We start from the raw sequence: 15,278 nt of genomic DNA, 5'->3' as shown, positions 1-15,278 counted from the left end.
TAGCGGCACAGACAGGCGCATGCCCCAAGGAACGAGTCCCCCAGCTGGTTCCCTTTCTTAGAACTGTTCTAGGTATAATTCTGGAGAAAAGGAGTTGGCTGCAAACATTTTATTGCATTTTCAGTTTCAGCATATAAACAACAAAACATTCATGTTCCAGGAATAAAATGTATTGAGATCCACAATAAAGGATTTATGAAGAGAATACATAGAAATTAATCTAAATTATGTAAATAATTGTGTGATTCAAACTGAACAGGGACTAGGTCCTAATCCATTAGGATTCGTTTTTGGTCTGTGGTCAGTGTAGGTCTGCTGGTCAGTCAGGCATATTATCAGAGCTCAGGGAGACAGAGTTAACAAATGGGGATATCGAACCATTAATGTCAATGAGTTGTGATAGTTGTAGTACTGCAGACAGAACCGGTTTGCTATTTATTAACTCTTTAGATAAATATCCCATGGAACAATGTTCGGCTAATATTTATATATTAAATCAAACGTAAGCTTGCATATGAATGTAAGTATTAAATGTATTTCAATATACTGGAAATAAGATTTTTTGCAAATAAAAAACCGTCTCCTTTTCCTCATACATTACACATATTTATATATGTATGTAATGTAGCTAAAATGAATTCACAGTATTACAACTGGGTCGGAAAAACAGACAAGCGACCCTTGGGGCGGTTTTCCGAATGCAGGTCCCAAATTTCCCGAAGACTTCGCCGCGCCCCGGGACCGCGCTTCCTGAAGACGTCGCCGCGCCCCGGGGCCGCGCTTGCCGATGACGTCACCACGTCACTGCGTGAGGGTGTGTGTGTGCGGAGTCCAAGTAAGATGGCCGTTGGTTAGTAGAGTGATCTTGGGTTCGGGAAAAAAATACGTTGGAAGCGACTTCGAGGAACGTACACAGGGAGCGGTGGCGAGTGCGGATACCTGGCCGTGTGTCGGCCCGCGACGCGCTGCTCTGCCTTTCGGAACCGGTCCGCCCAAATGACCGCCTTGGAATGAGAATCAGTGTCTCCCACCGAGCAGGGGCACAGAAAATTGCGCGGATCTGCCAGGTGAGTAACGGGCCACCCCCCGGATTCCCGGACCCCTCCGGACCGCACCTAATCTACCCCCCGACAGGCGTGAGTCAGTGCCGGACCGTTAACCAAATGAGGCGGCAGCATCCTGTCATTAGTGGGGCTGCTGAAGGTTAGCTGGTTAGATTTTAGCTGTTTATATGGTAGATAGATGCTGGTCAAATGCTCCCTAGGCGCCGCTCAGATGCTTGACAGGTGTTGATTGGAAATGAACTAGATGCTGGATAAATACTGGATAGTCCTGGAGAAATACCGAATAGATACTGCATAGATGGTGATTGTATGTTGGTTAGGTGTCGGATAGTTTTATGACGTTGGTCTGTAATGACTGGTCAGGACAGCATTTCCCTCTGCAAAGGCTTTAGCGCCTCGTCCCTGACCTCCGTCCTGGGTTCAGAGCCTGTTTGGGGGCTGCTTCTCTCCCGGTGTCCGGTCAAACTCCGGGTAACTGATCTCCCCATATCAAGCGTCTGCCGGCTTCTGTGTTTGGTGTTTACATCTCAGTCCGGGCTGTTGGTGCAACAGTGAAGTGCCAGTCATACAGTGTGTCCTTATACACTCGTACAAGACAGACTGGATTGAGAGGAGCTGTAACAAACGTCCCCACCTGTGCCACCCCGATAATGGCCCGTTTCAGCGGCATGGAACAGGCCGTTTGCTATCCTGTGTTGTGCTGTGCTGACTGCGCTGTCCTGGTCACAAACAGTCTCTTCCAGCACCACATGTCTTTTCTTTGCTGTAATAAAAAATGCATTTTTTTAAAACTCCAGGATCATTTTCTTCCATTAAATGATCTTTTGTGCCTTTAAATGTATATACAGGGACACAGCAAAGAAGGAGGAACTGATCTTTGACCTGTATAAAAATTAGGTTTGTTTTTATAATCGTATATTCTTCGGTGTGTCTGTTTTGGGAGAAAAGGTTCCCAAATATTGTATGTTGAAATTCACTACTGTCCTACTGTCAGTATGTCATAAACATGCTGTTTAAACACACCTTAAAATGTAAGATCCGAAACGAGAGCATGATAAGGAAAGAAAATTCATGGAAGCATTAATATTTAAACCAAGTCAGGCTTCTGCGTTTTGTGATAGTACATAACTCTAATAGCCTCAGCTGGTAGAACATTAAGTCAAAGAACCTTTGTTACAGTCTGTTTCCAGTCTTTGCTGTTATGTGCAGAGGTCTGATACGCCTGGTGACTGTCAGCGTGTGCACGTTGTCCGTGTGTGTTGTTTGAAATGCAGCCCTAGGCTTTTCAGTAATGTGAACCCACTGCACTATAATTCATGTCAGTGAGCGGGTCTAGAACCTATGCCTCACTCGTGCCTGTTATACGTGTCTGCTAGGTGTGTGTGAATGGACAGAGGCCCTGTCTCTCAGCAGCTTTGGGCTGTGACCAAAGTCCACAGGCATTTAATCTGATCCTCCTGTGGACACGATACAGTGACATGAGTATCGAGGAAGGCACTCCTCTGTCAAATAATTAACCCGAACTAAATGCCACACCGTTTCAGAAACTGCCGGCATAAAGATTTTATAAGCTTGTAAGATATGCTGTTTGTTGTGAGTAGTTCTGGTGCCCCCTGTTGGTGCTTGCTGACGGACGCTGCTGGGCTGCTGAGTCTTCATGTCTCGGTTGCCCAGCCCAGAGGGGTGGAGCACCAGAGACTAACGGTTGTGGACAGGCCTGAGGTGTGTCGAGCATTCTTGTTCTTTTTTTTCCCTCCCCTGGTTGACATTTAATTAGAGCCTAGCATTCCTCTGTCTGCTCTGTCGTTCATTGGCCTGCTGAGTTTAGCTCCCTTCACGTGAGGCTGCCGGTACATGGGCTGTGCTGTCGTCACTCTTAGGTACAGAAACAGAGGGTAGGAGGGCTGGGATTTTTGTCTGCCTGTGATTTCATATAAAATGCCTGCTGTATAGGTTCTTCCTGGTGGGGGCAGCAGATTACAAATACTTGCACAGTGAATAATCGCAGGCCTCGTATTCATGTCTGTGCATAGGCCGAAGTGAGCTCTAGGCCAATGTTTCTCGACCCAGGGACCTCCTGACAGTCCGCACTTTTGCTCCCTCCCTGTTCCCAATCAATCAAGAGCACCAGATGTCGGGTACAAGTGTGCTGGGAGTCGGGAAGGAGGAAAATATGGACTTAACGGGCTTCCCTGAGGATCTGGTCTGAGAAACACTGCTCTAGGCTCAAGGTTTTGCACTGGGAACTGACTTGGTGGTGGGCAGTATGCTAATATGATGATGTAATATATAAATCAGCTCAAGGGTGACGTAATCAGGCTGCTGCTGGCCGGCCCACTGTTGTAGCCCTATCAAGGCCATACGGACACATGTCCTTTAGGGTAAAGTGTGTCAGTATATAAGAACTTAAAGAACCTCATGCCAAGGAATTTGATGGATGAACCCATCTGCCCCCTCACATCGTGTTCAGTTTTGTGCAACTTCAAGTAATTTTTGTTTTTTAATAAAGGACATAAAGTTAACGTTGACGTTTTTGTGGAAAGTGGCCCTCAAGGGCTGGATTCGGAAGCGCGGTACTCGCAGCACTGAGAGGGAATAGCTTAAAGTAGAAACTGCTGAAGTCTCCCTTCTCTTCTCATCGTGGACGGTTCGCTTTGTCTCATCCCTGCCCTTTAAGTGTGCAGCTAAGGAAGGGATTCCTAGCTTGTGCGACTGATTACCCCTGTAGCAGGGGCGTGAGAGGCAGGGCAGTGTGTTCCAGGGCATTCTGGGTAGAGAGGGTAAGAAGGTATGAGGAGAAGAGACTTGCTTTAAATTGCCTTCAGTTTTGAGAGCAGAGATGACGGTATGTGTGCCGTGTGTGTATCCGTCAGCGTGAATCATGTCGACTCGACTCGGGATTCGTAGGCGATGTTTTGGAGTGGAAGCTGGGCAGCCAAGTGGGCGGTTATGGGGCTGACATGCGATGCTCCTGGCTCTGCATTCCACGCCCCCAGCGCTTCGCAGCCTTTGCTATGCGTTACGCAACACGGCTGCTATTTTCTTTCTGCCTGAATGGTTACATCGAAGTCATGTTTGACATGATTTCACGTTATGAATGCATATTTGCATATTTTTGCATTTTAAACAGAACAGAGTACTTATCACGTAAATTTCATTTATGACTGGTTTCAGCATTGTTCATTTTCTGTGGGAGATTATGTTGGTTATGCTGCACTGATGCATGGTACTGCAGTATAAGGAACAGTGTATACACTCGTACTGCTACTGTACATTACATTACATGCAGTGTATACTGTACACATACTGGAGTTACACAGCTGTTACTCCAGTGTTTACATGCGCACTGGAGTTACAGTGTAGTGTATTACACTCCAGCACCCGCATGGTACCGTTTATGTTGTGCCCAGGAGTTTCACGGCCTACCAGATTCTACCTAAGAGGCAGGGGAAGCCCTACTTCTCAGTTTCTGATTCTGACTGGGTTGGGTCCTCCCTTGTCAGGGCCAGGGGCTCGCAGGCTGGGTATGGAGTGGTGCCGACTCCAGACTGGATGACAGGGAGCCCCCAGAGAGCTGACGACCGGCTGCTTTTCCTGGGACGCCCAGCCAAGGGAGAGTGATTGCTGGGAGGAGAGAGGGAGGCGGAGCACCTCCTCACCCAGCCTCCTACTTGACATCCTCTATCATCGTCGCACCCACCCGCCACCTTATAGGCTGCCTCTTGGGTTCCCGAGATTCCTCCACCCCCTCCCCTTTCCCCTTCCCTCCCTGTCCACCCCACCCCTTCTCTTACCCATCCTTGCACCCTTCTTCTTTTGTCTGACCTGTGACCTTTGACCCATGCGGCAGTCGGCATGAGCTGGCTGAGCCGTTTGAACCCTAGGCCTCCTGGTGGCAGGAGTAGTCAGAAGATGGCAGCTCCTGCTCCGGTCACGGCTGACCCCGAGACCTGCCTCATGGTGTTTGAGAACCACTGGAGACAGGTGAGGAACCACACATGCATGAACACAGCTAGGGCACGCCCTGGGTCAGAGGTTAAAGGGGACTGCTTCCTGTTCTGATGGTTGGGGTTGCTCGGTTCCTCAGGTGTCCTGGGTGCTGGATCAATGTGGCGAACCAGGATTGGCGGGGGTGGATGACCTGACCGCCGTGCGGAACCACACTGACCAAATGTTGTGTCTGCTGGCGGAGGAGAGGCCTGGGATTGTGGCTGACGGGGACGCCGAGTGCATGGGCCCCATCCTGGAGCTGGTGGTGACCCAAGACATCCTGGAACGGCTGGTGCAATGGTACCTGCGGCGCGGCCTCGATGTCGACAGCCAGGGGGCGCTATTGAAGCTGTTTGAGATGCTGATCAGCCGCTCCCCGCAGCCTTTGCTCCAGCACAGGGCAGTCCTGCACCCGCTGCTCAGTCTACTGGGAGTCTGTGCCAACCCCCCTACTGGGTGCCCCCTCGTACTTGAAAGCAGTCTGGTGCTGCTGCTTCACCAGGTGTGTGTGTGCTTGGCTCGCCAGCCCCCCCTGCTGGAGTTGTTGTTCCAGACCGCTGCCCCTCAGGGCGCCACCAACCTACTCATCTTCTCCTTGCTGGTGCCCTTCATCCACCGGGAAGGGCCCCTGGGCCAGCAGGCGCGTGATGCCCTGCTGCTCGTCATGGCGACCTCCGCTGGGAGCGACGCGGTGGCTCGCTACATCGCAGAAAACTCCTATTTCTGTCCGGTGAGTGTTTCTCCATGTGCTGTGTTTTTTGTCCGTACACGTGTCCCTAACGTCGCAGAGCTGAAAAACAGATCACGTCAGAGCATCCCCCGTATGAATTAATGTCCTTTCGTTTCCAAAAAAAGAAACTCAAAAAACAAAGTTTTTGTTCTTCGGGTGCGATTCGCAGTGTCAGTGCAGTGTCCCCACTGTGGCAGGCAAGCAAACGTGTTTAGCCATGAGTGAGTGCCCCCCTGTGGCCGCTAATGGTTGGGCACATCTTCTGTTTTTCCAGGAAAGAATTCTTGGAAATTTCAGTCCGTTGTTCTCTCTCTCTCTGCCCGGCAGTGATTCAGGGGGGGGGGGGTGCGCAGTTACACTTGTGGACTTTGCCTCGTCAGCCTACCTTTTAATGCATGTGCTGCACGCTGCCCCACCTGCCCCTGACACAGCAGGCCTTGTCCTTGGCGTCAGGCCTCTGAACTGCACACACGCTCGCATGTTGTTTTCTGATGTCAGACAACACCCTGCACCTCTTTACCCAGACCTCCCTCCCTCCTCGAATGATTATTAGGGTTTCTGTTTCCCATGATGCTTAGGGTCAGTGTAACGGAATACCAAAGTGATGTAAGCTCTGCTGACCTCTGACCCTTCCCATGCAGGTTTTGGCCACAGGCCTGAGCGCTCTGTACTCCTCCCTACCGCGGAAGATTGAGGTGCGAGGCGACGACTGGCACGCGCTGCGGAGGGAGGACTGGGTGGGCGTGTCCTCGCTGGTCCTCTTCATGAATTCGCTGGAGTTCTGCAATGCCGTGGTGCAGGTGGCGCACCCGCTGGTGCGAGGACAGCTGCTTGACTACGTTCACAATGGCTTTCTGGTTCCCGTAATGGGACCCGCCTTGCACAAGGTGACACAGGATACTATGAGGGGCTTTTCTGCACGTGTGTCGGTGCCATTTTAAGAGAACCTGCCCTGTACAGATATGAAGCATGACCATATGACCATGATGATGTGTGACTGTCTGAGACTTGTGACTGCCCTGTAATGTACAGTACTGTGCAGGTTTAGGCAGTCAAAAAGTTACTGATATCTTGTTGGATGGCTAGATGAACACCGCTTCAGTTCCCAAACCTCCCCTCAGCAGTACCTCAGTCGTTCCACGAATTCATAAAATTTCAGAACCAGCTCAATTAATCCATCCATCCATCCATTTTCCAAACCGCTTATCCTACTGGGTCGCGGGTGGTCCGGAGCCTATCCCGGAAGCAAAGGGCACGAGGCTGGGAACAACCCAGGATGGGGGGCCAGCCCATCGCAGGGCACACTCACTCGCACATGCACACCTAAGGGCAATTTAGCAACTCCAATTAGCCTCAGCACATTTTTGGACTGTGGGGGGAAACCGGAGTACCCGGAGGAAACCCCATGACGACATGGGGAGAACATGCAAACTCCACACACATGTGACGCAGGCGGAGATTCGAACCCGGGTCCCAGAGGTGTGAGGCAACAGTGCTAACCACTGCACCACCATGCTGCCCCTGCTCAATTAATCAATTACCTTAATTTGTTAATTGACTCAATGAGGTGCTGATTGTGGTATACTAGTGGACAAGTCAAAAATACACGGATGGTTGCTGCAAATGCTGGGGTGACTTTAGGAAAGTTTTAGAAATGGCTTAGATGACTCACTTTGACAGACATAATATCGTAGCTTTTACAGGAAGATCGGCAGTTCACCCCAAAGCTTAAAAACTGTGTTTTAAAGGGGCTTTAGTTCTATCTAGTTTTGGATATATTGGCTGTAGAAATGTCAGTCTTTACTCAAATATAATGAAAGTGAATGGCATACTTTCTGTGGTGGTTTAAAGGACCAGAAAAATACATGTGAATCACTGAGTCTGTGGTTGTTTTGTAGTCTAAGTGCGGCCTTTAGCAGCCTGTGTTTGTCTTCGCAGTCCTCGGTGGAGGAGATGATCGCCAGCACGGCATACCTCGACCTCTTCCTGCGCAGTGTCACGGAGACCACCCTGCTCAAGACCTTCCTGCGCTTCCTGCTGCTACATCGCCACGACAACGACGCCATCCTAGACACGCTGCTCATGCGCATTAACAGCAACTCTCGGGTGAGGTGGGGGCCAGCGTCTGGCCAGTTTTCCCACCCCTTCCTGTGCCGGGAGGGCCCGCTTCTCACTCCTCCTGCCTCTCTCCTGGCCCCGCAGCTCTGCATGGTGTCCTTGAGCCTGTTCCGGACTCTGCTCTCGCTCAACTGCGAAGACCTCATGCTGCAGCTTGTTCTCAGGTGCGTGTCATCCACCCTGGGTTCCTTCTCAGGCCGCACCACCCAGGCCGGACCTCGCTGACGGGCCGCTGTGTTTCAGGTACCTGCTGCCCTGTACTCACGTTATGTTGAGCCAGCGTCGCGCAATCAGGGAAGCCGACCTCTACGGCAAGTCGGCCCACAAGTTCCTCTCGCTCATCCCCGAGTGCTGCAGGCTGGACACGGCGCCACCTGGAGACCAGGAGGACGAAACCACCCTCCGGGGTAAAGGTGGGAGATAGTGTGTGATGGCTTGCTGTAAGTTTCGAGGTGTAAAGAGGGAAATGTCCCGGTGGCTGTAGTAAAGCATAATACATTTTAAAGGACTAGCAGTGAAGATTCTAGGCCTCTGTTGGTTATTTCAGATAGTTGTTGGCCAGCTGCAGAATGTAAATAAAGCATTGGTGAGAGCACTGATCGTGGGTGATGATGAGCGTGATTTCTTCATCACCACCATCTTCACAGGTCCAAGCAGCCCCAGCACGGAGTCTCCGGTACATTCCAAACCCAGCACTCCGTCCCGCCTTGCTCTCTTCATCCGCCAGCAGGGCGGAGGGGGCGTGTCCTCCCAGCCCAGCCAAGAAGTACCTCCCCCGTCTCCAGAGAGCCCTGCCCACCAGGTGGGAGAGGGGCGGGACTGGGAATCAGGCTACCTGGAGTACCTCCATGAGGCCCGACGTGGGATCGAGTTGTGCGCCTGGGCGTGTCGGGATTGGTCTGCGCCTTATGATGGAGAAGACCCCTCCCCCCACAGTGCCCCTTGTCCCCCGCCACCGCCCGCTGAGCCTGTACCTCCACCCAGCCAGCAAAGGGCAGCAGCGGCCCGTCTAGACTGGGGTGCATCAGACAGGGACAGTGGAGAGTGGGATATCACCATCAGTAAGAACTGCATCAGTCTCACTCCCCGCAGCAAGAAGCGTACCCTGCAGAGGGAGGAGCTCCCACTGGACGCACCCCCCGTGCCCATCCTCCCTCCCCCGCCCCCAGTGGCCCACCAGGGGGCATCAGAAGCCCTGTACAATGGGACAGGACAGGACGGGGGTATGGAGGTAAAGAAGGTCAGGAGGGATTTATGTTTGGGAGTCCATGCTGTCCCGCAGGGTGGATATACAGAGCCGCCTCCCCTCCAGGAAGTGCTCGCGCCCCAGGCAGCGTCCTCAGACTCCCGCGACATGGGCCCTCCGGATCTGGCCGCGGGGCGTGGGCTGGAGTCGGTGGAGAGCCTGATTGAGGAGCTCCTAGAGCGCGCGCCGGCTGGGGACGGCCAGGGCATCAGCATCGAGGCGTTCAACCAAGAACTGCGAGAGCTGGAGGACAGGGTGCAGGACGGCAGGGTGCAGGACGGCAGGGTGCAGGACGGCAGGGTGCAGGACGGCAGGGTGCAGGACGGCAGGGTGCAGGACGGCAGGGTGCAGGACGGCAGGGTGGACGCCCTGAGGGACACCACCCCCGCCGCCCGTGTCCGTACCCCCTCCCCCACCGAGTCAGAGCTCTCCGTGACTGAGCCCAGACCCGAGGGAACGGGTGCGGGGGGGTTCGGCTCCCCCCGCCTGATGGGGCAGCCCCCCTCCCAACCCTACACAGGTGAGTCCACACACAGCGACTGTCCTGCGGGTAGCGGTCCCGTGCTCCCTGTGGCCGTGTCTCACTGCGTCTCCGGCGGCCCCTGCAGGCCCCTTCATTGCCGTGCTGTTCACCAAGCTGGAGAACATGCTGCAGAACTCCCTCTACGTCAACATCCTTCTGACGGGCATCGTGGCCCAGCTGGCCAGCTACCCTCAGCCCTTGCTCCGCTCTTTCCTCCTCAACACTAACATGGTCTTCCAGCCCAGCGTCAAGTCTCTCATCCAGGTACACCCGCCCGTCACCCCCCGTGGCCCGTCACCCCCCGTGGCCCGTCACCCCCGGTTTGGTCGGTCACCACTTTACTTTACCCTACTCTCTGATTCCAGGTCCTGGGTTCCGTGAAGAACCGCATCGAGTCCTTCGCGGCGGCCCAGGAGGACTTTCCTGGCATGCTGAGGAAGGCCCGGCGCTACCTGGCCGCCCGCGGGAAGCTGGACTGGAGCGACTCGCCCATCAGCGTCCCCAGCCTGCGCCGCTCCGACTCACTAGGTGAGTGGCAAGGGCTCCCTCTGCTGTTCATTTTACAAATTACCGACATGACCGAATCCTGGATTTTTTTTAAGATGAAGGCCCATGATCTATATAGAGGAACTGGCCTTTTCATTGGCCAATGACCTGTTTGGATTCAGTGAGTGACAGGAGCGTGGGCATTCTGGGGGGTCAATCGGCTTTCATTGGGGGCCAGTGCCCTTTTGGTCTGGAAAAAATAAAAGACCTCGGCAAAATGTTTTGGTTTCATTCATTTCTCAGTTTATGAGGATGCATCTGTGAATAATATTTTTTTGCAAACTGCAGCCTGGTTCTTTTCTCATTACTAAAGGGCTTCTTCCTTGCTTTATGGGTCTTCAGTCCCTCTTCTAAGAGCCTCGTATGAACTGTCCTAGCAGTGCACTTCTCCACTTAAGTGCACTTAACGTTTTCCATTCCTTTGGAAGGTCACTTGATGTCAGCCTCTGATTCGTAAGAAACTGTCGGATAAGTTAACGGTCATCTCTGGCATTAGAATGTTGTTTCTGCCCTTTACCCGGCTGGTTTCTGGTCGCTCCCAGTATCTCCTGCTTCATCTTATTCTTGTGTATTGCTGCCTTAGACATTTTGAACCTGGAAGCAGCCTGCTGCTCAGTGTAGCCTCCTGCCGGCAGAACCACAGTTAATCCAGGATTTAAAAATACAGATTTTGAAAAAAATATATAAAGTGGTATCTTTATTGTTTCCATAGTTGTATTTGCTTCTGGGTACAGCCTGTTCTCTTGGCTCGTTTAAGCCTGATGGATTTTTAGAATGAGAAAGTGCCGCGTTAACTTTCTGGGAAGACGAGTGGGATACAATAAGGTGTTTCCTGGGGCCTGTATCACGAGATTTCTTGCTCAGCCGGATAACTTGTCGGCTTTAAGGTAGTCTGCGCTAAATGTAAATGAACAAAGATATAGTCTGGGGTTGACTTCTGACAGGTTTTCTGGCTATGGAAGAAATATGACTTTGTGATAGAGGCCCCTGTTCTCATTTCCTGCCTTTGCATTGCAGTGAAGAGCCGCAAGCCGTCGCTGGGAGACCTCATCCTTCGGCACACCAACAGCCCAACACGTGCGCGGCAGGCCGCCCAGCTGGCACTGGCCCACGTGCGCGATGGCGGCCAGTCACTGCACAGCGCCCTCTTCAGGGGCAGTGCTGGCCATGGCTCGGGCATCGAGAAGCAAGCGGAGGCGCTGCGCGTGAAAAACGCCGTCTACTGCGCCGTCATCTTCCCAGAGTTCCTCAAGGAGTTAGCCGCCCTGGCGCAGGAACATGCGGTCGCCATGCCTTTTCCCCGCAGCCAGGGGGCAGAAGAGTGATATGCTGCCATTGCTGTATCTGAACAGATGGGGGCAGTGTGGAGCTCAAAGGAAGGTTGCAGTAATAACTACAAGCTGTCTTTTATAAAACGCTCTTTTCTAGAAAGCTGCGTTCTTGTACAACTTTAGAAAATTGCATATAGTGTAAATACTATTTATGTGTGTAGGCAGTACACACTCAAGCTTAGAACACAGAGCTAGGGGTGCCCTGTATATTCACACACCATTGTCACAGTAGGCTAATAGCTTAGTGAGATTCAGCTACAGACCTACCCAAGGTTGTGCTCTGTATTAGCTTAGATGTGTCTGCTCACAATCACGGGGCTTGTGGGAAATGTAGTTCTCAGGATGGAGATGGGGTGGATGCTTGGCGGCTCAGGTTTGAGGAAATCCACCCCCTTTTCAAGAACTGGAAGGGAAGACCAGCCTGACGAGCCCTGTGGCTGATCACATGACTGACCCCTTGGGAACTGGCCGACGTGTATCTGGAATGGATTCGGCTTTCCACATGGCCCCTGCTTCACGCGGCCTGTCTGGGCATCTGAACTGGAAAACGACGCGACGTCCGGTTTTTAATGCGTTTTTAGGTCTCATTTGCTTTTCTTTTTTACATTTTTAGTGAACTTTTAATACATATCAGCACCTGGGAGGGAGGGAGGGATGGATGGACTGGGTCTGGGTTGTCCTCGTTTGGTGCGGCTGCTCTCAGCTGTCTAGACCAGCACGCCGCCGGTGTCCCTCTTAAACACATGTGACCTCTGCCGGGCCTTGCTGCCCTTCAGATCCCTGCGGGCGTGAGGTTTCACTGTCCTGTCTGTCTTTGCCTGTGAGGTGCGCGCTCAGATCAGTACTCCTACATGTCGTGTACTGGGGCTGTGAGTTTCTGCTGAGGGATTCAGACTCTCCTATTTCGGTTTAAGGCCCACGTCCCTGTCTGCTGACCTTTTTGTTTTCTAAATCCATTTAGAGTGTCCTGACTGGTTTTGAGCTACAGTCATAGTTGAAGTAATTTCAGGTACTCAGTCAATGTACTTGCCACTGCTAGGTGGCGCTCACATAATTTGGTTAAACTAGTAAGGGGTTTCTTTTACCAAACCGCTTCTGCATGGTCCCAGATAGACACCCTCCCTGCCCTGGTTCACGAAGGCATTGTGGATGTGTTCAGTGCTCCTCCCTTTCTGCAAGCTTTGCTCTTTCTCCCTAAGTTTGCACACCTGCAGTGTTGCCCTGATTATCGTTGAATATTTGCACTAATTTCTCACGAGGTTGGACTACACTGTTATGGTGTTGTTTTGTTGCTGTTTTGCACCACCCCCATCCCTGCCCCCCCTCCAAAGTACACATTTGTTAGCCATAGCATGGCAGCTTAATGGGTGTTAAGCACAAGCTCCTGCATGTCACTCCACTGACCGTACATGTCATGTGACTCATCACATATTATTTGTGTATTCTGTAGATAGACGCATGACACTTCCCCATTCACTTTTGCTAAGCAGTATTTTAAGATGACTTAAAAATCCCTGAAATTACGTCAATCTGTTTCAATTGGCTGAGATTGGGTGCGGCCAGCCAATCAGTAGAGCAAGGTTTTGGGAGGAGGTGGAGAGAGCAAATCCATCCAAATCTAACCCAGATCAGACAGATTACTGTGCCATTCAGAAGTGTTAATCATTAATCCGCTTCACAAATGACTGCTTTTCTAGTATTTGATTCAGTAAGTTTTTAAAAATATATATATATTTTTAGTATTTTTAAGCATGTGATTGATATTTAGGACTCTAAGAGGTGTGAGGCAATAGGCACAGGAAGATTTCAGCGGGTTTCGTTTTAGTGAGGAGGCCAGCTGCACTTGTCATGGGAAGCTTGGAGTAGGAAGTGCAGCAGTTTGCCATGTTTAGGAAGTCGCCGCACCCTCTTGAGGGCGGCCCAGCCTACAAGAGGCTCATGGGAACTGAGGCGGCCCAGCCTACAAGAGGCTCATGGGGACTGAGGCGGCCCAGCCTACAAGAGGCTCATGGGGACTGAGGCGGCCCAGCCTACAAGAGGCTCATGGGGACTGAGGCGGCCCAGCCTACAAGAGGCTCATGGGGACTGAGGCGGCCCAGCCTACAAGAGGCTCATGGGGCCTGAGGCGGCCCAGCCTACAAGAGGCTCATGGGGACTGAGGCGGCCCAGCCTACAAGAGGCTCATGGGGACTGAGGCGGCCCAGCCTACAAGAGGCTCATGGGGACTGAGGCGGCCCAGCCTACAAGAGGCTCATGGGGATTGAGGCGGCCCAGCCTACAAGAGGCTCATGGGGACTGAGGCGGCCCAGCCTACAAGAGGCTCATGGGGACTGAGGCGGCCCAGCCTTCAACAGGCTCATGGGGACTGAGGCGGCCCAGCCTACAAGAGGCTCATGGGGACTGAGGTCACCTGGCCCACAGCAGACTCCCGTGGACTGAGGCAGCCCGGACTGTAGTGGGCTTGTGAGGGCCGAGGCGGCCCGGCCTGTAGTGGGCTTGTGAGGACCGAGGCGGCCCGGCCTGTAGTGGGCTTGTGAGGACAGGGATGGCCTGGCCCGCAGCGAGTTCATGAGGACTGGAGCGGCCTGCAGTGGATTCATGAGGACTGAGGCGGGCCAGCCTGTAGCGGGCTTGTGAGGACTGAGGCTACCCGGCCCACAGCAGACTCCTGAGGACTTAGGTGCCCCGGCCTGTAGTGGATTTTTGAGGACTGAGGCGGTCTGGTTTGTAGCGGACTTGTGAGGACTGAGGCAGCCTGGCCTGCAGCAGGCTCATGTCAGGGCACATGCAGTTTCATTTCACGTGTATAATATGAATATATGTATAATTATCTGGGTTCTTTAGTGTAAGATATCTATGGAGTGATGTCCACTTAGTATAAAAGTGGCTGTGAATATTTAGGGTGAAGCAGCCTTGTTCTGAGTAGGCTAGACTTATGAGACCAGACCGTGACTGCAGAGTAGGACTGGATGTATGAGACTCTGTATTGACCAGATCATGACCACACACTGGGACTGGCTGTATGAGACACTGACGGGACTGTAACCTCAGAGCAGGACTGGATGTACGAGACTGTACTGACTTGTTTGTGACCGCAAGTGGGTCCCTGCTGCTTTAAGATTTGATGAGTGTTTGTGTTCACGATGCCACCACTGCAAGCAGGAGATGGAAAATCAGACGTCAGGTCTGTTGTTTGAGGTTCTCCTGCGGCCAGCTGCTCCTCAATGTGTGTGTGTGTGTGTGCGTGAGGCTGTGGGATTGTGTGGCTTCATGTTGTTTTTTTTTCCTGTTGTGTCATTTTCCTTTATTTCAAGTACAGGTGAGTCGTACATTGGGCTCCCCTGAAATCTATGCAACGGTTAGTTTTGTTTCTCCACCTGTGCTGAAGTGTGGGATGGTCATGGATCCTGTACATACGGCTTAAATAAGCAGATCTGAGAGCGGTCCGGAGGGAGCTGAACTGAAGGGACTGAATGAAACACGGGACAAAAGAGGAATGTTGTCGGAAATATTTTTATATATTTAAAAAAAAAAAAACAGGACAAAAAGTTGTGGGAAAGCTGTAATAAAAAAGGGAATGTTTTTATTAATTTATAAATGTCTGACTTAGCAATATGCCTGCTGTCCTGGTGTCCTTGCTGTTGGCCTGCTTTTTCCCCCCATGTGGAATCACACCTGCGTCAGCTGAAGGTCACAAACTCATTCCACTTCACTTTCTCTCTCTTTTTAC

General features: G+C 52.0%; 1 protein-coding gene across 2 annotated transcripts; it reads left to right on the top strand.

Annotated features, from left to right (window-relative positions):
* Window positions 1-797: 797 nt before the first annotated feature.
* Window positions 798-15,163, top strand: fhip1b (FHF complex subunit HOOK interacting protein 1B). 2 transcript variants are annotated; one of them, XM_049009152.1, is made up of 11 exons: window positions 798-1,067; window positions 4,568-5,048; window positions 5,152-5,784; window positions 6,426-6,671; window positions 7,723-7,890; window positions 7,987-8,066; window positions 8,146-8,309; window positions 8,550-9,668; window positions 9,757-9,935; window positions 10,037-10,199; window positions 11,235-15,163. In XM_049009152.1, exons 2-11 carry the CDS (start codon window positions 4,920-4,922, stop codon window positions 11,540-11,542), a joined length of 3,189 nt encoding a protein of 1,062 aa, XP_048865109.1. In that variant the 5' UTR covers window positions 798-1,067; window positions 4,568-4,919; the 3' UTR covers window positions 11,543-15,163. The 2 variants fall into 2 exon arrangements, with proteins under 2 accessions (XP_048865109.1, XP_048865102.1); XM_049009145.1 differs by having other exon boundaries at window positions 8,146-8,315.
* The last annotated feature ends 115 nt before the right edge of the window (window positions 15,164-15,278 follow it).

This window comes from Brienomyrus brachyistius, chromosome 1 (genome assembly GCF_023856365.1).
Source record: "Brienomyrus brachyistius isolate T26 chromosome 1, BBRACH_0.4, whole genome shotgun sequence".
NCBI classification, from domain to species: Eukaryota; Metazoa; Chordata; class Actinopteri; order Osteoglossiformes; family Mormyridae; genus Brienomyrus; species Brienomyrus brachyistius.
The sequence above is the reverse complement of the archived record's forward strand: the minus strand, read 5'-3'. Positions and strand labels throughout refer to the sequence as shown.